Source organism: Drosophila pseudoobscura, chromosome 2 (assembly GCF_009870125.1).
Source record: "Drosophila pseudoobscura strain MV-25-SWS-2005 chromosome 2, UCI_Dpse_MV25, whole genome shotgun sequence".
Classification (NCBI taxonomy): Eukaryota; Metazoa; Arthropoda; class Insecta; order Diptera; family Drosophilidae; genus Drosophila; species Drosophila pseudoobscura.
In genome coordinates, this window is record NC_046679.1 from 23107632 (window position 1) to 23129071 (window position 21440).

Genomic DNA, 21440 nt, shown 5'->3' on the forward strand with positions numbered 1-21440 from the left:
GACAAAACGTGTTTGAGTTCATTATGGGGTCAGTGGACTATCATTTATGGGGGAAGTCCGTATGCTGCATTGCGTTAGTTGTGTTAGTCGATTCGATTTGTGGCTGCCTTTTACCTGGAAATTTGCCCAATTATTGGAAAATACATATTGATGTTTATAAAGGAATTATACGAGTGACTGAATTTTAAGTACTAGCAAAAAAAACGTGGGTACAGTGTGTTTCGAAAATATAAGACCAGGGTTTTTACTGTGAAATTGGAATAAAATGATAAAGTAAGAGGAATCCTTAGAATATATACAGATATTCCAGAGCTGCCCAGAATGGTTAAAATTTTCTAATTAAAGGAGTCCACACACTCGTCTAGATTCTGGAAGAATATTAATACTGACCCATTCTTACAGCTGCGAAACGCGCTGTATGTACAGACGTCTGTGAACAGGTGTCAGGGGAACGTTTATAAGTGGCAATAACCCTCAACGTCACTAGAATTATGCTTTTTTCTTGGCACTGACTCAGCCAGCTACTGGATCCATTCCCTTGCTGATTTTTCAGTAGTCTCATAGACTCGGACTCACTCTGATTTATTCCCATTTAATTAATGGCAAATAGCCCCACTACAATGTATACTTGACTTGAGAGAGATTATGAGATGCTAGCATGTGTTGGATGCAAATAAAGAAAATTTGTAATCAATGCTAAATTCTATATTCTATGTAAATTGGCGAACGGCTAAGGAAATTTCAGTTGCAATCAGCTGTGGGAAGCTCATGTGGCAAAGAGCGTAAAAGATTCTTGGGGGAAATAAGTAGACGAGCATGTATTTTATAATAATATTGTATACACGCAAGAGCAGGCAAGGTACTGCTCTAGCTTGCGGTTAATTATAAATAATTTCTTTAGTTTTCTTTATGCCTTGTTTACATTTATTCAGATGAAGCAATATTTTTACCTGATATATGTCTAAATATTAGGTTCAATTTTACAATAGATCCCGCTTTAGGCCACCTGAGGAGTCTGTTGAAGCATACGAATAAACAAAATGAAGAACAATCCAAAAGAAAACACAAATAAAGTGTCAAATAAATACAATTTTGGGTGAAATGAAATAAAAGCAGAATGGAGGAGGGAGCATAGGAAATAAAATAATAAAACACTTAAGCAAACAGAGACAGAGAAAAGCGAAATGAATTGCGGGTACGACATGGCGTATGAGTGTTTTTTTTCTGTTTCTTTATTTCTTTTTGGCAAGAGTACATAGATTCTGTTGGCAGACCTGAGAGTGATACTATATGGGATGCTAGATACTATATCGATGAGCACAGGGGAACTCTCGTTCGGTGGTGGTGTCTCTCAGTCTTGTTAAACTTGAACTTGACTTTTGGTGAGCGAATAAATCGGATGGTATGGGATGGGATAGGATGGGGAAGAGCCTGTGTACAAGTGCAATTGTCAGAGCATCTAATCGAATACTGATTTGGACACTACACTACACAACTACACTACGGCCTATTAATAGAAACCCTCGTAGTGCGGCAGTGCTACTGGCGGTGGCAGTGCTACTCTTCAGGCGTCAAGCGGAAATCGAGTCAACCCGCAAAAAGCCAAACGCCAAAAACCAAAACCAATGAAATTTCTTTTCCCCATTGCGATTTCTTTTGTAGTTCGAGAACGGCCCTTGCCTCCTACACACATACCACAGAACAGCGAGTGCTCTTACGGATAAATCAGTTTCGTTTCGTAGCGATATTCCAAAGAAATCATAAATATTCAGCACTTGAGATATTCCCAATTAGCGATTGCTTTACCTCGCCAAAACGAGAATCGCGTATTCGGTTGATTTGACTTGATTTGTGGACTGGCGTTCGTGGGTGTCGTGATTATATAAATTCAAATTGCACAACTAACGCGGCGCAGCAGCGGCATTATGATTCCCTGAACCGAAAGGTTCCGCAATAATCAATCAATAAATTAACCAAAAATGAGTTTCATCCATCCCGATGATAGTTTAATGGGAGGTTCTAGAAATGTGCCCCAACCGATTAAGGAGTCCCCTGCGGAGGCGCCTCATCCTAAGAGTGCGCCCAACGATCGTGTGGAGATCAAGATTGTGATGCTGAAAGTTCAGGTGATTTATGAAGACTATACTTCATTCTGTGCTCGTTTCATACATCAAAACCTCGGCAAATGAGTTCCTTAATTGACCTATCATAATATCACGCATACGCCATGTATGACAGGGACTAAAACCGAAACAACACGCAAGTTGCTAATTTTATTTAAACTTTTTGTGTGCTTTCTACTTCAAAACTCATTTTATTTTTCCATAAAATGTTTACATGTAAAAGCAAGAAAACTTTTCCTTTTGTTTCTCTTCGCCGTAACACGCGGCGTATGCGTAATCAACGTAACATCCACATTCAGAATAACAAGGCGGAAAGGCTGGACTTAAGCAACGAAGACTTACATACCCTTGTTCATACGGGTCCTTTTGTCCTTTTGATAAGGATCTGTGCACTGTTTCAGTCAGATTTGTATCAAACCTGGCCTCTCCTTAAGATGGAAACAGAGAGAAGGCTGGATGGATATTGCTAAATCCTATCAGATATTAAAAAAAATATACTATAGAAACCATTGTACCCTCCTGTAAGGGTATCAGCCCTCAGCCAGAACTTTCCGTCTAATTTGTTCGTTGCGCGTGCCAATCGCGGGTCTCCGTTAAAATAAAGATACACGCGTAGCCCTGCCCCATCTCCGAGCTCGGTGAGCTATTGTTGATGTAAAATTTATTAGCACTCTCGTTCGAACAATGATTATATGACAGCTGGCGATGGAAGGCGGCCGGGGGTGCGGCTGTCGAATTAGATTTGTAAATAAAGCAACAATACGAAGGCACACAAGTGCATGACACTAGAGCTTACACCAGTCGATGCTAATTGGAACAATAGCTGAACAATAGCTATCTGGAGCAACTTCTGACAATAATTGTAAGGGAGGTGGCAACAAGTTTCGAGAGAAATTGGCTTGGGAACTTTGTTTTCGAGCCCTGCAATTGATTTACGGGTGTGACTTTCACTTCCAGTTTTGGAGGTGACAACATTGAACTTGTTTCCCTTATTATTGTTTTAAGGTTTTGACTAGTTAGTAACTGGAAAATCTGCTACTCAAAAAAGTCAATTAAAGAGTCAATTGGTTGAAATATGTGTCTATTCTAGTCAAATGCCTCGGAATGATTATTCCGAGAAACTCGTATTGAAATCTGAAAAGATCCGTCAAATTCGAATGGCAGATGGGGAAGGGAAATCCCCAATGAATCTAGATGTTATGGCAACTCTTGGATACAAATCTTTTCAACAATCATTTCATTCATTTTGCCTAATCCCTGAAAAAGTTACTTCAAGGTTAAGGCACGTTATTAAGCACGTGTTTCACTACCTGTCCAGCAATCATCGCATGGCTCAATCCTAAGTGGTCTTTTAACTTTAACTTATACCCCATTTAGCCTTTTTTTAGACCTATCCTGCTCTTATTACCATTTTTATGAGCTAATGAGCGTTTGGGAGATGGCACAGAAGCAGACACAGTACGAGGCACGCAATGGCACGTGCGTCAGCAGTTTCGGTGTCTTATTCTTCCAATGACAGAACCACAAAATTAGCAATTAATTGAGTCAATTGGTTGAATATGTATATTTAATTTGTCAAACCATTGATATCCCCAAATAATTGCGGCTAAATGAAATAAGTGATGATAGAATAAGCGCATTAATAAAAGTCTAAGGGAAGGTCCTATGCAGGATTAACCTACACAAGAGTAATGGATGGGGGACCAGAACTGGGACTGCGACATCCAGAAACAAGTTGAGCAACAGCTGCTCGGCAAGCCTCGGGCTGTAGTTTTAGCCCCGGATTTGGGAAGGCAACAGGATAGGTGCTCGGCTAAAGGTGCAGGAGTGGGGAGCAGCCGGGGAGTGAAAGTGAAATTGTGGCCAACACGTGACTGGCCCCATTGAACCATTGCTCGTGAATGAACTCTGGTCTGAAGTTTGCCGGAGCACCTACTGCTGGCCGAGAGCGGAAAAGCTTTCGCTTTCGTTTTCGCTTTCACTTCGGCGCGAAAAACTGCAAGGAAAAACGAAGTTCCGTGCTATTTAGGTTCAGCTGTGGGAGCTTTTCCCTGTGTTTCGGAAAATCAGTTGCGCGTTGGGCGAACGCCAGCACCAGACGAAAGATTTCACGGCGCGGACCTCGCAGCGTTTTCCGTAGTTAAACAGAGAATTAGTTCTCCAGTTTCTTTTGTTGGCCCAAAACGTGTTTCATTTGATTGTTGATTTTTTGTTTTCGAACTTTTTATGCATTTTTTGATGGTTGTTTTTTATCATGGAAACTCGACGAAAATGAATTAAAAACTACACAATTCAGTGGAAGATAATCGGCAAAAATATCACAAATCTAATTGATTTAAAAGTTGTACCTAAAAATTGGTTAATATTTAAAGCTAATGGCTTACAATTCGTCATTTTTAAATTGTTTGTATTGTTTAAACTATTTTGAAGTATTTATTAAAAATATAAAAAATATTTTGCTAGTCCCTTTAAGTTTACTAATAATTTAAAGGCTTTTCAAAGAATATCTCTAAAAATTTTAAAGTTTTTATTCAGTTATGTATGAGTTTGGCCGAACCACGCATCGTATGCGTGATATTTTCTTCATATCAAGTATACACAACGTTGTTTGTATGTGTTTGCAGCGTTTAAAAAGTTAAAAATGTTCCTCAAAATGAAATAAACTATTTGAAAAAAAACTAAGACACTTATAGTCCCACAATATTGTTAATTAATTAAACAATCAATCAATAAAATTGTGCAAAAGTGTGAAATTAAATGCCGTGACCATATTTTGAACCCTTGGCGAGCTGAACATTCTCTCGCACTAGAGTTCATATTTCGAACCGGCTTCAGAGCGCAGTATGCTCCCGGACATTGGCAACAGTAGCGGCGTTAACGGTAATGGTAGCCATCATATTGGCAATGGTCATGGCCTAGTCAGTGGCATCCACTCGAGCGACTCCTCCAGCGGCATCGCGAGCGGCAGTGCGAGCAGTGAAAAGTTGGCAGCGCGCACAGATGAGGCGAGCCTCGATAAGGGAAACGATGAAGGAGACGCCGATGAAGATGGAGATGATGACGATGATGATGATGATGAAGATGAGGATGAAGATGAAACTACGGTACATACTCGCACACACATACATATATGTTATGTTATATCTCTCTATATTCTGTCGTGGAAATTAGCTGTACTTAAGGGCATACGTAATTTTATGCCGAAAGATAATTAGAAAGTCTAAGCCCAAGAGCAAATGGTGTGTGTAAGGAAGATAAGCTCTAAGAAGGAGTCAAAGTACGGGATAAAAGTACTTCCAAATGAAAACGGAAGATCCACCACGTTTAAATGGGTTCTATGCATTCAGACACACATTTTCCCACTGAAACATTTTCCTATTTGTATCCAAAAGTGGAGGAGGGAACGTTCGTCATCTCTCAAAGGAGTACTAGAATATCAGATATGGTTATTGGAGTGTAAACTCTACTAATGTATCACTTCAAACCTATCCCAAATTTATCCCAAGGGATAAGCTTGCTCTCAACCCATTTGCTTGGCTAATTTTCCTGCCTTCTCTGACCAAATAATTCATCAAATCCATTCAATTATTCAGACAATCATTCACAGATGCGAGTGAGCACCCATTGGGGAGCATTTTCAGTAGGGTTTTGGTTAGAGTAACATTTCTGAGAGATTTCTTTGGGGTGTGAAGTCAGAAATCCAGAAGGGAAGCCAGCAAAGAAGAAGAGCAATGAAAATGTGGCCAAAGGCAAAAGCTAAATGAGGCAAATGACCATTTAGGCCTGCCCTCGTCGTCCTCTGTGATGTATAAATTTCCCACAAGAGTTGTCTTGTTGTTTGCTTTGACTTCGGCACGTATATCTCCTCTACTCTCCTATCTCCTCCCCGACATCTACAGATATTTCGCATTTATTTTGCACGTTTCTCCTACTGTTTTTTCCTTGCGGAATTTTTTAATTAAATTTAGTCATTGATGACGTCAGGCAGGCCCCAAGTGAAGTCTGTTTTAGGTGCTGGGTGGTGGAGCAGTGCAGCTGCCTAATTAAGTTCAAGTTCAAAACTAAACATGTTTTTGTGCTCCCTTCCGAGCAATTATATAAGGTGTCTGAGCTGTGGGGTTACGATGGGGTATACTTTGGGGAAGTAAATGGAAACCAGTCCCCAAAAACACGACTCATTAAGGTGGCCATAGCCCCGACACACGTGCATTTCAAGTCGTGCGTATTGACTTAAGAAACTGAAAAACGAACCGAAAAAGGTGACTGATAGAATTTGTTTAACATGCGAATGCGATAAACGTCAAAGTTGGAAGCATGTATGCCATGCCATACACTCCCCAGATTATGCAAATTTTTGCCTCCTTTTTATTTTCATTTTCCCAGGGAGCCTTATGCAAATTAGTCAATACAGGACACGCGCTTCGGTCGTGTGAAAATAACCAGCAAAATATCTATAGTACATAAATATATGCAAAGTATATACATACCTATGTGAAAGAGATAACATTGATAAATTTGTTGAGCTTGAAGGGTATACATTTACAGATCGAAGTTCTTGATGGGATGGCTCTTGGCTTGAGGGAAGAAAAATCTTAAAGAAAATGCAAACTATTTATATTTATTGAGGACTCTTGAACTTGAACTTGACATTGGGGAATATGTGGGAGTTGGGGACATAGGAATACCACTCAGATTTTTTAATGATTCTATTAGCTAACCAGATCTATCAGTGATAGGCGTCTCTTTGCTCTTGTGACTCATAAGATCTTTTTGAGGATCTGAATCGTCTCTCCGATTCTTCTACTGCAAAAAAAGATTTAAATCCCAAGTCAAGTTCAGTTCCAGTACCCCATTCCCTGATAGCTGAAAAAATTAAAACCCTCTACAACCTTTGAACCCAAGCCCGACTCCAATTTGTCACCAGGCAATTTCCTCCAGACAGGCACGCAAATAATTCCCTCTCCGAAAACAAGCAATCAACGAAAAATTTCCAATTCAATTTGTACGACTTCAGGGCCCGCAAAAACAGTCGCGTGTCTCAATTGGCCACACTCGCCCCCTCCAGCGCACAAAATCATGTATTGATGTATACCCATGTCTGGCCGAAACTAGCCCTAATCGGCCAGTCAACTGAACAATCTCTCAAATATCTGACTCTCTGAATGTCTGACTGGAAAACAAAGCAATTTGCATGAGGCTGTCACCGAATGAATTTGCATTCGAGGGAAAGCCGTGGACCTGAATCACAGTTCCTGTGTGTTAACGAACTTTCCGCACATCAATTAGAAATATTTTTGGTCTGAAACATAGTCTGGGGATGGATTGTACACGTGCGAGTATGGGTATAGGCGGGAGTTCTCCCTTCATTTATTATACCATTTTGGTTCTGGGCCGGAAAAAAATGATAAAGTTTATTCGGTTTGGCGGGGTGCGATACGATGGGATGCCGGGCAAATGCTACCCAAATAAACGTAAAGCAAAGTATGTTATAAAAGACAAGTCGTAAACGTACGGGCCACAAATCTCAGCTAACAAGGCACAGTGGACGTGGACAAGGGGAAAATGGTGGCATAAATTGTCAGGAAATTGTGGTATTTTCTAATGTGAAGTGGATAGTCTGGAAACCGTTTAAGATGAAGCTCTGTGAATGCTTTAAGATTATAAAAATATCCTAAAAACTTTCTATGATTTCGAGAGGTGTGAGAACTCCTCGTCTTTGAAGTTTATTTTTGAGACAATAAATTCAATATTCTTGATTCAATTTCCGCTTTAAAATGCTTTCTCATTTTTCCATTCCACTGTGTTCCATGAGTTTCCGCTGGTCACTTTTTTCACAGCTCACAAAATGAAACTTTTATTGGGCAACGAAACCCTTCAAAGGGTTCGGTTCGGTTCGTTCTCTTCCTGTTTCTTCTTCAGGTCCGCATCACAGGCTCTGATTCCAGTTAGGGATTGACCACTTTAAGTCCTAAGCTGACCAAAAATGAACAGAAAAAGTTACTCGGGCTTGACCAAGGTCAAAGGACAGGCCAGTGAAAGTTTGGGCGGGTTTTAATTCCACAAAATCGTTAATTATTTATTAAAATTGATAAGCAGACAGAGGGAAGGAAGAGCAGGGTTGTAGAAGGCTCCTCTTTCAGCGGATTTTAATTAGTTTTCTGGCTCGAGTCGGGGACCTCTCGAATCTGCCTCATTTGCATTTGTAAAGTGCCTCGAAGAGCGTGGCGTGGCCTAAGTACAGCGAACTTGAGGCAGGAGTGGAACGGCTAGACTCGAGTGGAAGTTAAGGAAGGTAAGTGCTTGGGTCAAGGACTTTACGGGGTTCGATGTGGACTGAAAAGTGTCATAAAACCTGCTCATAAAGTTTCCAAGTGCCAGCGTAAGCGATAATCGCTTTTCAATTACGATTCAAGGCAGCAGTTTCTCCCTTTGATTTGAGAAAGTTTAGTAGCCATGGACTTCTATAAGATTTATGTCAATGTTTTTCAGCTTTCACTCTCACTTTCACTTCCCGCTTTCTTTCTTTGTTTGCTCGGAAAATTTCTCATTAATCAGCAACAATTTTCGTCAACTTTAATCAGTGGCTCTGCGTGCCCTTGGGGCTGTTAGAACGTCTGAAAGGGAAAACAATTTTCAAACTATTTGAAGGAGTAAACGGAAATTTGATGACCCAGTTGATAAATTAGTCAAGAAACGAAGAGAAAATTAGGGAAACTTTCCCCCGGAAAAAGCAATTCAAGACTAATTGCCCCTGACCTTTGCTCAAGTTCAGCCACAGTGCAAAGACCTCTTTAAGGTTCAAACCCTTTAGTTTTCTTATGTTAGGGTCTTTTGTGGTATTTTGGGAAGTAAACAAAATAACATAGAGCACGCCTCGCCTGCCTCTCAAGTACTCGTATTAAGTGCAGTCAGTACACAAAGTAATTACAGAAAACAGGAGCAGAAAGAAAGGGAATGGAGGCGGAGCCGAAGCTTGGGATACCTTTTCGGAAGTGAGAGATTTCAGGAAAGATAACCGAAGCCTTAGATACACTTTCGAAGGTGACAGATAGGTCATGGTATCTTATGTTGCTTTCGATTAAAAATTCATATATGTACATGCTTTTTAGATAAAAAAGTACTTCCTTCTTTACTTTGCAATCATCTTGTGATAAATATTATCCCCTCTGCAAGTGTAGTCGTATACAAAAGCAGAAAAACCAACGCAAACAAAAGAGAATTGTGTAAATAAATGTGAGGAAATAAAAACAGAATGGAATAATGACAGAATGGGGAAAAATGGGGATTATTGGGGGGGCTGGTCTGGCTTTCGGGGTGGGGGAAAATACAGCAATTAAGCTTGTCAGCGTGTCCGCAACGGAAGTGCCTCCAACACCCATAAGGCAAATGCAATTGGGCGGTGCTCGGGTGTTAAAATATCATTAAAATTCAATTGGATGGCTGGCAACAGCAGTCCTGGAGATGAGCTACTTTTGGGGCTGCTGTTGACAATAATGTTTGTTGTCTTCCATCTAATTGAAATTATGTCATAACAATTTTATGTAGCATACATTTCTGCTGCGACGAGCAATATTTCTATGGAGAGACCTAATAAATATAAACAAAAAACAAGCAAAAATTCCAAGAACACGGAAAACGTTAGGAGACAAATTCCTGGAATGTCCCTAATTGATTGATGGGAACAATTTCTGCATGAATGCTGTAATAATTTTGTGAAATTATCTATTATTCTAGGAAGATTTCGGAGTAGCGTCGGAACATGTGTTCCCCCAAATATATGTCCAATTACTCCATGAAGCTGGCGAATATGTTAACTAAGGGATTCTTTTATTTTCATTAAATTTCGATAAGGGTATCTCCAAGTCCATCCTTTGTTGAGCTTCTGTGCTTTTTGTTGTTATTAATAATTCATGCCGAGCACTCAAGTGTGACACATTCTTTTTTCTGGAATCTTTAAGCGTTAAAATGAAAATTCAATTTAAATATTTTCCCGCCCTGCCAACAAAAAAAAAACCACTTTATTGGGGATAGGCACGCAGCACTTTCCATTTAATTTGGTTTTCATATTTTCCTTTGCCACCTACGTCCAGGACCCAGGAACCTTCTTTATCGGGGATAACAACAGTTATGAGGGGGAGGATATTTTCTGTGACAGATTCCGATTAAGGCGATTGACTGTGGCTGGAAAAGCCAAAGCCAAACCAAAGTCGAAGGCTTTCCATGTCGAAGGCCAACTAAATTTTGTGCTTCAGGCCTATTTATGTTTTTGTTCTTCTGGCTGTCTCACATATTTGCGCTGTAATTCCCGTCTCTTCCAGCCTCACTCTTTAAGCCACCTTTTCTCGTTCTCGTTCCCTCTTACTCATACTCGTATGTGTATTTGTTTGTTTGATAAGCCGCTTAGTCGTAGTCCTGAAATGGAAACAGAATTTCCATTTATCTGCTTAGGCATTGAACGGGACGGTCGAAAGCGCCCAATTGTCGAGGGACAGGCACAGTGGTTGACAGCTGGGAAAAAGGAGGAGCAGAACCCTCTAGGATTAATAATGATTTCAAGTATAAAAACATATGCATTCGGTCCCTTGAAGCAGTTCCACTTTTTACTGATTGGTTTTTCATGTTCCATCTTTCCCCTTTCAAATAAATGCAGTTCCACTGTGCCCGCTTAAGGGCAAAGGTCAGCCATCTGGCAGTTTATGAGCTATGACTGGACCAGAATATAATACAATTGCCAGCCATATGAGAGCCAAATTGCATATGGTATAGAGGTAATCAGAAAGCAATCAGGCGAATATCGTTTCAGAGGAAATACTAAACAAAAGAATATATATATTTGATATACATAGTTCCCGTTTTACCATTCTCTCCCAACCAGCCAACGAATACTGTACAGATATACCTCTATAAGATATAATCAGATTCTAATTGAAAAAGTCTTTCAATTTATATGGAAAATATTTCATTGTTCATTCGTGTGTCAAAATCGGATTTTTCCTGTCAACGAATTCCCCAGCTTAAATCACAGAAAAAACACAGAAAATCCCCACCAAAAATAAACACCCACAGATAAAAGGAGATACAAAGAGGAAAAGCTTTTCCGCCAATTGAAATGTATTCGTTGAGATGGAGTAAAATTGCCAAAGGAACATTCGTACGAGTAAATGTAATGTATGCAGACGCGTATCCCTCATCGAAGAAGGAACAAAATGCTAACCATTCCGCGTCAACCAAAGGCAAAGTCCGTAATTTCGGGCATCTTATGTGGAGCCCCAGTCTCCAGGCATTGAAATGCCTTGGGAGACAACCCCAAACGGAACAACAACGACCTGCCCCACATGGGCTTCCCGTGGGCGAGAGTTGTCGGATTCAATTGTTGGGGCACATAAATCAGAGACAAAACTGAAGAGGGAAGCAAGTCATAAATTGTGGCATGAATTTGCTGGGGATCACGACGTGGCAGGAGAAGGAGATTTCACTTACTTTCAAGTTAATTGCCGAAAAGAAAAGGGGAATATACCTTTTTCAAAGTGCTTTGGAAATCGCTTCTGAAAATCGTTTTTTCCCTTTCAAATTTAAGTCTGGAAATAGTCTCTTCTGCCCTTTTTCCATCTTGAGTGTGATTTTCTCTCTTTTCTCCTCATTTATTTTTGGTGGCAGCTGGCAAATGAAATTTTTATAACATTGAGAAATGATTTTTTGTGTCATCGTTGGAGCAAATACAATTCACAATTCTTATTCAGCAACTTCCATTTGTCACCTTGAAGTTTTGCAAGTTTTATACATTTATTTAGAAGGTCTTCTGATGCTCTTTTTTCCATTGATTCTCTTCTTTGGCCATGAATGAAGTTGGTAGAACACTTGGTTAAACAGAAGGCGAAAACAATATAAAAACACTTTATAGTCGAGACCATAAAAGAGGCAATTAAGGAGATAATTAAAGTGAGATATACCCAAGATATGGACGACTTTTATGGCGCTGATAAAAGTTGCTCGGCTTAACACTTTTTGGGGGTGAGCACACATATTAACTCCTGCGGCTTCTCACTTATAGGGACTCCCGCTCGAATCCTTCAATATGCCATAACCAAACACTTACCATTCAAAGCAGCACCCGCAGCAGCAGGACCACTACACCCACGCATATAGGAAGACCCATTCCATATAAAGCCGCATAAAAACAATCTGCAATACATTACGCATACGCCATGCTGTGCCAAATGGTTTCGACAGTTCTGAGAGAATGTTTATCACTCTCCGCCATAGAAAGCATTTGCATACACGTGCAGATGAATACATACATATATGTGTATATATCGAACCATCCATCAATACTGTATACTACATATGTGTATTACATACGTGTCAGACATTCAACTCCTTAATATTGAAGGGAATTCACACATTCTGTCCAGAGTCAGAGCCAGAGCCCACTCGAGGGGCAGTCGAACTAATCAAATATTTATGCTCGCTTTCGTCTGGGCCGAAGTCTAGTCACGATATGGTGACGACACTTACTCAAATAGCTCATATAGTCAGAAGTATCTCAGGCATACCATAGTCACAGTCTTAGCAACAAGTAATGGCAGTCTGGGCCTGCGGACTCCATTGCATGTCTCAAGCCTGAATGTAATTGGATTTAGTGGTTGCCATAAAGTGGTATAATATTTTCCAGGACAGTTAATTAAAGAGAACCGAGCCTATATTTAACATTACGAATGTCCAGCTAAACAGCACCCAAATAATTTCTTAGTAAGGTCTTTTTTTTTACACTCCAATAAAACGTCCCAGCTCTAATGTCTCATCATATTACCCTTATTTAATGCTTACTTTCCTCGACCTATTCGGCTTCCCAATTATGATTTCTCATCATTATTTCTCAAAATAAACAGCACAACTGTACTCCGTTCCTATTAAGAGAATTAAGCAGGGTACACAACTGTACTTTATGGCATAATCCTAACCTTGGCCCAGCAGGAACTTCATTGATGCTTAAACAATATTCAGCAGACGGCTGTCAACAGCTTGGACATGGACTTGGATTTTTTCCAACGAATAATACATAATACCCCTTCCACTGGCACTCTCGAGCCACCTGCTATTCATTCACCTGTTAGCCAGGGGGCACAAGCAGCAATTTCTCTCTCTGGCTTTGCCCCAATTAACTTTGGCGTCTATTGTTGTCAACGCTTCATATTTGATGGGGGGCCTTCTTTCACTTTGCCTCAGCTAATCCTGCAACATCAGGCATCACACTCCTTTCTTTGCCTTCCCTGAAACATCTGCTTCTGTTGCAAGTTTCCAAGTATATGGGTCTACATATGTACATACATGTTGTTGAGCGAGGAAAAGTCTTGGAAAAGCCAAGCTGTTGTCATCGTTACCTGAAGACTGTTGGACCAAAAACAATTAATAAATCATCAGGCCACGCTAATGGGTAAATGATACACTCATTCAACCATGAGGAAAATGTTCTTCTTTGGGGTTTCCTCTAACCAAATGTTATTGTTAAGGGTTGACTCTTGATGGATAGAACTGAGAAGAGTAGAGCTGAGAAAAAGTTAAGTTGGCACAATAAACAATAGTCAACAATAAATCATTGAAATTTGATTTGGAAGTAGTACACTTTATGTTTCCATTAGCTATTGAATATTTATTCATATCTGGAATACATATTCTAATTAGGAGAAACCACATTTTCGTCAGGGATTATTTGTACAAGGTGAACACGATTTAATATGCAAGCAAATTTCTCTCGGGAAATTAATTTATTGATAAATATGAATAGAAAAGTGTGTTAATTGTTGAAAATAAATTTAAATATTTTGTATGTTATTTTCCTTGTGATTGTTGAACTTTGATGTGACATATTTAAGAGTTAAAGCAATAGTAATTTTAGTTTAGTCCTTCAGCACCTTTGAAAACAAATTAAATAGATAAAAAAAAACCGTCTTTAAATGTCCTTGAAGTTGTTTTGTATTTCTTCCTTCCCTTTTAAGGACAAATTAACTTGCGTATCAAATATTGAACAATGTATAAACATTTCCTTTGAATAAGTCTTCTGTTATGAGTTTTTCCGACATTACAACGCCCTCGAAAAAAACCAGCCTCGTATTACCAGCCTTCAAGGCAACAGAGCTTTTCTCCTTCCTTTCGGTTTCAATTACAAATTTTCTTTTATGGCACACAATGGAACCCAGATGGAACATATGCCCCCAAATGAGAGGAGCCTGCTTCCTGATAAACAATCAATTTCCATGTCCTAACATTGTACATTGAATTATGAAGAGCAATAAATAAGTTAATGAAGTATAAAGGGACGAGAGAACTCCCCCAGGATGTGGGGGCAGAGAGAAGAGCTTAAATAAAAACAATTTCCTGTTTGTCTCCTCAACTAAATGCTTCTCATCAGGGAGCTAATTGGAATAGGTTGTGGGCAACAAATTTTCCAACTTGACAGCTAATTAAAGTAGATAAAACAGAGCCTCAAACGGACTGAAAGAAATTGCTTTAATTATGGACTTGGCTTGGCTTTAAGGCCCTTCATCAGTCATCGCCCCATGGGACAAAAAGCGAACCTCAACCTCAAGCCCGGTCTCATCTTTAGTATCAGTCTCAGAATCAGTCTCCTCCAACCAGTCATTCATGCGACAGGGACTTATGAATAATTTATAGCTGGATTTTCTAGGCTTTGTGCTTTATTAAAAAATTTGTTGTAACTGGTAGATGTTTGGGTAGATACCCTTGGGTTTGGGCATAATCAATGGTTTAAAGATTGGTCAGTCATAGCAGGATTCATCATCATTGAATATTCTTTGGTTTGAAATTGTATACTCTATTTAAACGATTCTATTCCTTAAGTATTTCCCCAAATTCTTCATCCGCCTACTGTTGAAATATAGGGTACAGAGACTTCCTTATGCCATGCACAGTTTCTACTCTGTTTCCTCTTTAAATAATTTTCTTTTACACAATCGCTTCATCATAAATTATTCTTTTCAAATTTTCAATTTAACAAAATTCAATTACAAGTTTTGATAGGCAATGAAAACTCTTTAAAGTATAAAATCCTCAGAAAAGAAATTGATTTCAAGCTTATTTGGTAAGCTTACTTAACAGACTTTCAAGTCAAGGCCCTATAAATACAACACTTTTGTTCTCATAAGGTTTATAGCCCCCTATCCTGCCCAAAACGAAATGAAATGACGTAGGAGAATGTTAAACAATCTGCAAGCTGAACAAACGCCTATTACATAAGTGATTCACCTCTGCGGTTAGTGTATTGAACCATCCGTCACGTGACTATAAAATTGAATACGAGAATAGCCGTAAGCCTTTACCCATCACCGAAAAAAAAAACAAAACCCGAACAAAAAGAAATGAATAACAGACGCAGGCAATCGGCATTAACCTTGGTCAAAATTATTTGCACAACTGCTGACAGTCGGCAAAACAAAAACACAAGCCGAAATAAATAAAGAAAAAGAAACGAATTCATTTAATTGACGCATAAAACTAGACAAGAGACACGGCTCTGTTGTCTCTGTTGATGTCAAGGAATATCATAGCCGACTCTGCTGACTAATAAAATTATTGCATATTTAGAGGCGTCTCCAAAGTTTATACCTCTGCGCTTGGAGATCCTTCAGCAGTTGCTGGTCCTGACACTGGAACGACCTTCAGGTTCAAAATCAAAGTTATTTCTGTCTTGCGAATTGTTTTTCCGTTGGAAAAATGTATGCAAAGACAACAATCGGAGAGCGCAAAATCGGATTAATGCATTATGCATAACCCTTCAACCGCTACTACCATCGGGCCACAGCTTTGTGTGGATTTCTGTAGAGGCTACCATTCTTAATGGTGCCTCTGGGTGCTCTTAACGCTTTCAATATTTAATATTCCGTCAAAGGGCCTTCGCCTTCCCAGTGTTCTGGCACGTTCACGCATGAACACGCTTGGCGACAGTGACACGCATATACGGTCACATTAAGTGACGACACAACACGAATGGCCATACTTTAAAGAGAACATTTGTTCCACTCAAAATGGGGAGACGACAGCTGAAAACAACAGACAAGAAGCGAAACACAATTGTGCGCAATTGTTGGTCATGAAATTCGGAGGATGGTGTGTTGTGTAGGGTAGAGATATGGGTAGCAATGAGATATTTTAGTTGGGAAGGTCCTTTTGCTGCTGTTTTCCCCTGCTTCAGGGACATTTGTCAACCCAAAAATGCTAAAAACAGAAGTCGTAAATTGTTCGGAGGATTCTCATTTTGGGGTTTCCTTTTTATTAAGGGAAAGTACTGGTATATATTCTGGTCAAGATAAAAAAGATACAGCAGTGTTGTTAATTAAAGATGGTAATTAGTCTGAATTATGTTTTGTATTTTGTTAAAATATAATTTTACTTTTCCTTTAGAGGTTTACATTATTTTGCTTTGCAAATTAAATACAAAGTTTGGTTGAAAGAATTTCGCAGTAATTCGCAATGAATTGCACATCTCTCATTTAAACCAGAAAAAATTGTTTCGGTTTTGTGGTCAAAAACTCTGTGTGTGTTGTAAAAATTTCGTGTAAAAAGGTAATTAATTTTTTTGTGGTCATTCTGTGGGGTGACATTTCAGGCCAGATGCATATGAGCAAGCAAATTAACATAAAACAAGCTGGTGATGGAAAATAAGTAGTCATATGCAAAGTCCCCCGTGTCGTATACGTAATGAGTGCAAAGGCCAGATGCCAGATGCCAGAAATACTGTGTAGAAGCTTCCATTTAAGCAACCCGATGAGCGGCAAAAGGCTGCAGGAGCTCAAGTTCAGCCATGAATAGGATAGATCCCTCTACACATAGATAGTTTGTTCAATTACCGCTGTGTCTGTTCTGACTTTGGGGGATTGAAATAAGTTGAATGGCAGGAAAAGAGGAATAGTTGGCAAGGGAATGGGAATGGAAATGGGAAAGGGAAATCAAGCATCCAAACCACTTTGCAGTGCAATTTATGTTCATTATACAGCCAGCTGCATCCGGGGGATAGCCATGAATGGATAGCACTGGATTGGCATGTGTGCTGTGTAAGTGGGCGACACATTGCGAGCTCCTGACACTGCAGGCTCCCAGCAATTGCTCCATTCGGGCTCGAGTGCCACCGCTTCAAGGACACTCTGGGATAATCTGGGGAATGCCACTGAATTATTGCCTTTTGTCTGGGGTATTTATGGTCTCCAGTTCAAGTTGGGTCAGAGCCATTCCTTTCGAGTGGATATCGAGAGTGAAATGAGTCGGAATTGATTTCAAAGAAATTTTGTATCGAAATTGAAGTGCTGGAAATTAAATGAAAAATGAAAGATATACGGGTGCACAAAAACAACCTGAGCTAAACCAGGTTTGTTTGGTTTTTCTTTTGTTAAATAATTGGTAGACTAGAAAATAATTTTCGTTTAAAATTTTTCCATTTAAGTGGTGCAGAAATTTTTGAAAAGCCTCGAACAAAAGCTTCTTGTTATTGATACTAATATTTCTTCAATTGTTGAAGTTAAATGGTGATCTAATCCTTATAAAATCCCTCTGTATTTTACAGGCAGAATCGCCCTTACTGCCCCTGAAGGAGAACGACGCGACACTACCGAGAGTCCACAATTCCTCGCACATATCAGCCACTAGGTCACCGCACGAGTACACCTCCTTAGCCAGAGATTCCGAGCCCGCCCTCACGCCCACATCCACGACTGCCACGCCCAGGCCGAATGAGTGCAGACGTCGTAGCTCATTGACCAACTGTCCAGCACCCCCACCCGCCTGCACCGAGGGAAATCCACCGGGCGAAGCCAACAACAACACCAGCAGCAGCAACCACAACACCAAGGAAGACTTTTACACGACTTTGGGAAGCAGCACGCCCAGCCACAAGCACGCCCACGAGCACGAGTACAAGCTCTACCCCAACGACACATTCGCCCAATTGGAGGGAAAAGCACCAAAGCCAAACACCAAAATGCAGACCAAAGTGGACGCAGTGGGTCGCATCACTGGCCAGTGGGGCAAGTGGCAGCTGCGAACAGTGCTGCTGATCTTCCTGTGCAAGATACCATCCTCGTGGTTCATGGCCTGCATCATCTTCACGGCTCCCGCACCCAGGCACGGGGAGTTCTTCTGCAAGCCCCCGAACACAGTCGGGGCCCAGAACCAGACGCAGTGGATTAAGGTTTCGCATCCGCAGAAGGAGGAGAGCGAGGATCAGGAGTTCAACATTGACTTCTGCAACGTCTACCAGGATGCGCAGGAGCATGCCCATCACTACTACAACTACGAGAATAGCGAGCAGGAGCCGCGCATCTGGGAGAAGCCCCTCAATCGCAACTCCAATGTCATACCCTGCACGGAGTTCCAGCACGAGTCCAGCTACCACTCGGTGGTCACTCAATACGATCTGGTCTGTTCCCGGGACATCCTCGTCTCTGTCACGCAGTTCTTCCATCTGTTTGGTGTTCTCACCGGCGGTATCCTGGCGAATCAGCTGTTGAAATAGTAAGTTCTTCGAGAATATCTCTCTCTTTAGTAGCTCACTGTTATCTCTTTTCTCTCCAGCTTCAGTCCCCGGAATGTGATGCTCTTCGGCATGATCACCCAGATCTTCTGTGGCAATCTGACGGGACATGTGGCTTCCTATGAGCTCCATGTGTTCTTCCGCTGCCTCTCCGCCGTCTGCTGTGCGCAGATGTACACCGCTGGAGGGATGATCATGGCCGATATAACGGGTGGCAAGTATCGCACTTGTGTCTCCACTCTCTTCGAGCAGTTCTGGTCCATTGGCGTGATGATGCTGCCGGGCGTGGCAAGCTTTTGGTCCAGCTGGTCGCATCTCTACATGGCCATATCCTGGCCAACAGTGATACTGATCTACCTGTGGCAGTGAGTACTACAAAGACTCCCCTGTGAGTGCTCTCCTCTAACTCGTGTCCTTCTTCTTTCAGATGGATACCCGACTCCCCGCGCTGGCTTATCGCCCGCGGTCGTGTGCAGGATGCCAAGAAGATCTTGCTACAGTGCGCCGATATCAATGGCACTCGGTACAGTCTGCCCCATGACATTGATCAGCAGCTGGAGCTGCAGGCACAGACGGCCATGGATGCCCCACCGCCGAGTGGCTGGTGGTCGATGTGGAAGGGAGAGCGGGCCGTGCGTCACATGATCTGCGTCCATCTGGCCTGGTCCCTCTACATCGTGGTCTACTATGGGATGCTTCTGAACATCCGTTCCTTTAGTCGAGAGCATCTGTACATCAACACGTTCTTTGCGGGCTTGAGCGAGATGATCGGCACCTTTATCGGGCTCTTTCTGATTATGAAGACTACTAGGAAGTGGCTCTGGACGGGACTGTTCAACATGATTGCCGGATGCATTGCCTATTGTGGTTGGCTGGTGCCCAAGCCGGGCGTCATTCCATTCGATGCGAATGTGGCCCTGCTGATGTGCTCCGCTATGGTCTCCAAGATGGCTATATCCACCACTCTCTCCATACTGACGACCTGCACCGTGGAGCTGGTGTCCGACGACAAGAAGAAGATCACCTCGTTCTCGACCATCTGTTGGGCCCGCTTCTGGCTGCTGGGTGCACCCTTTATTGGATCTACGATCTTTTTGGGCCAGCTTGTGCCCCAGACGGCCTTCGCGTCCCTAGCCATTTGTGGTGGCATTTGCACCGCTCTGATCACCAGCCCACGCACGCATCCCATCTCCCGGCCGACATCTTCGCCGACCGCCCAGGGTGCCCAGAACATGGCCTCTGCCTCCCAGTTCACCATCATCGACGGAATGGACAACAAAGGCTATACGCCAAGCTCGAAGCCCATTATCTCTAGTAATACTATTAGGAAACTGACCACACCACAATCGAATCTACCTCCACAACTAATGCCCGGGATTTGGACGACCAAGATACACGAGGATTGCCCACCAAAGTGATATTCCCGGACAGCTGTGCCGTAGAATGGGGTTAAGTGTTGTGACGCGAGTGAAGGTGAAGGTTGGCTAGAATATTAGTTTTGTTCACTTTGGTGGGGCTGTGACCTTGCAAACAACTACAGTCTACAAAATTTGATATACTATACTTATATAGCCTGTACACTACTTTAAGGCCAAGGCCATCCCTTTTGTAATGCACATAGGGCAAAGTTTATTGAAAGTAAAGTCAAATATCCGCTCTTCTCGCACACATTCTATGTAGGAGCTCAACTTTACCCCAAGACCGCAAACTAAATGCTCAAAAAATGAGAAAAAAACATTACAAAACAAAACCGTGACAAATGCTACATTTTTAAGTAGGCAAACTTTAAAGCTTAGAGCTTAAGAGAATGATCCTTAAGCAGTTTCAATTAAAAGGAAAAGACGTTCGCAAAGGAAAAAAATAATATTTTTAAATTAATCTAATTTTAGAGCATAATTAAGTAGAGCCTTAGTTAACCCTCGGAAGGGCGCGCAGCCATACAGTAGTCTCGTAAGTAGGTCGAATGTGGAACACAAGCCCAGTATTACTCAGTTGTCGCTAATGAACCGAACCGAACCGAACCGAATAGGACCTCACATACCGCACTTGATCCCCTATGGATGTAGAACCAATAACATAAACTCCACTTACTCGCATAAACACAAAACCAACTGATAATGATGATCCTTTTAAAGGCCTGTTTCGTAAGATCCCCAAAAAGCTGTTCCACATTTAAGTGATTGTGTTGTAAACACCTGGAGAGAATTACATGAAAAGACATATAAAATCTAGTTACACAATAATTATTGCAAATTTTAATTAATTATCTCTCGGTAAACAAAAACAATTAATTAATTATTTAAAGAAAAAGAAAACAATAATTTTAGTGTACGCATAAATTACTTTATTACCATTATGTATTATGTATTACCAAGCTAATTTAATATAAATCAATTATAAATTAGTAGTGTTTCAGGTCTTACCTACTTAATTATTGCATATGAAACATATATACATATATTTTCAACAATTGAAATATTTATCTAGTGAATGCGCTTAGGAACTCGTTGAATGTTATATGATAATGGTTACTATATGAAAGGAAATGTTATGCATGGCAAAAAGAGCAATATTTTTCTAATAAAGCATCCCAAAAAACATTAAAGTTCTTTAATTTAAAATTATCCTTAAATACGTGCTTCCTGTTTCATTTCATTAGCTGGAAACGGGCTTCCGGTTCCGCAAGATCTGGGCCACTTCCAATCATGTAGAAATGTAAGTATTTTACATTGGAGTTGCCAGACTGTGGTCTGAGAAAAGAGGTGGCAACTCATCGA

The 21440-nt window shown here is 40.9% G+C and overlaps 1 protein-coding gene across 2 annotated transcripts; it reads left to right on the forward strand.

Annotated features, from left to right (window-relative positions):
- The first annotated feature begins 1661 nt into the window (after positions 1 to 1661).
- Positions 1662 to 21263, forward strand: LOC4802527 (solute carrier family 22 member 3). 2 transcript variants are annotated; one of them, XM_015182398.2, is made up of 4 exons: positions 1662 to 2126; positions 17698 to 18644; positions 18705 to 19028; positions 19091 to 21263. In XM_015182398.2, exons 1-4 carry the CDS (start codon positions 1980 to 1982, stop codon positions 20079 to 20081), a joined length of 2409 nt encoding a protein of 802 aa, XP_015037884.2. In that variant the 5' UTR covers positions 1662 to 1979; the 3' UTR covers positions 20082 to 21263. The 2 variants fall into 2 exon arrangements, with proteins under 2 accessions (XP_015037884.2, XP_001359431.4); XM_001359394.5 differs by lacking the exon at positions 1662 to 2126 and adding an exon at positions 4789 to 5227.
- The last annotated feature ends 177 nt before the right edge of the window (positions 21264 to 21440 follow it).

Excerpts from the sequence above, each read along its gene's own strand:
- LOC4802527 (XM_001359394.5), top strand. The coding sequence starts at position 4,967 with ATGCTCCCGGACATTGGCAACAGTAGCGGCGTTAACGGTAATGGTAGC. Across the intron at positions 18,645-18,704 it reads GCGAATCAGCTGTTGAAATA|CTTCAGTCCCCGGAATGTGA; the intron begins GTAAGTTCTTCG and ends TTTTCTCTCCAG. Across the intron at positions 19,029-19,090 it reads ATACTGATCTACCTGTGGCA|ATGGATACCCGACTCCCCGC; the intron begins GTGAGTACTACA and ends TTCTTCTTTCAG.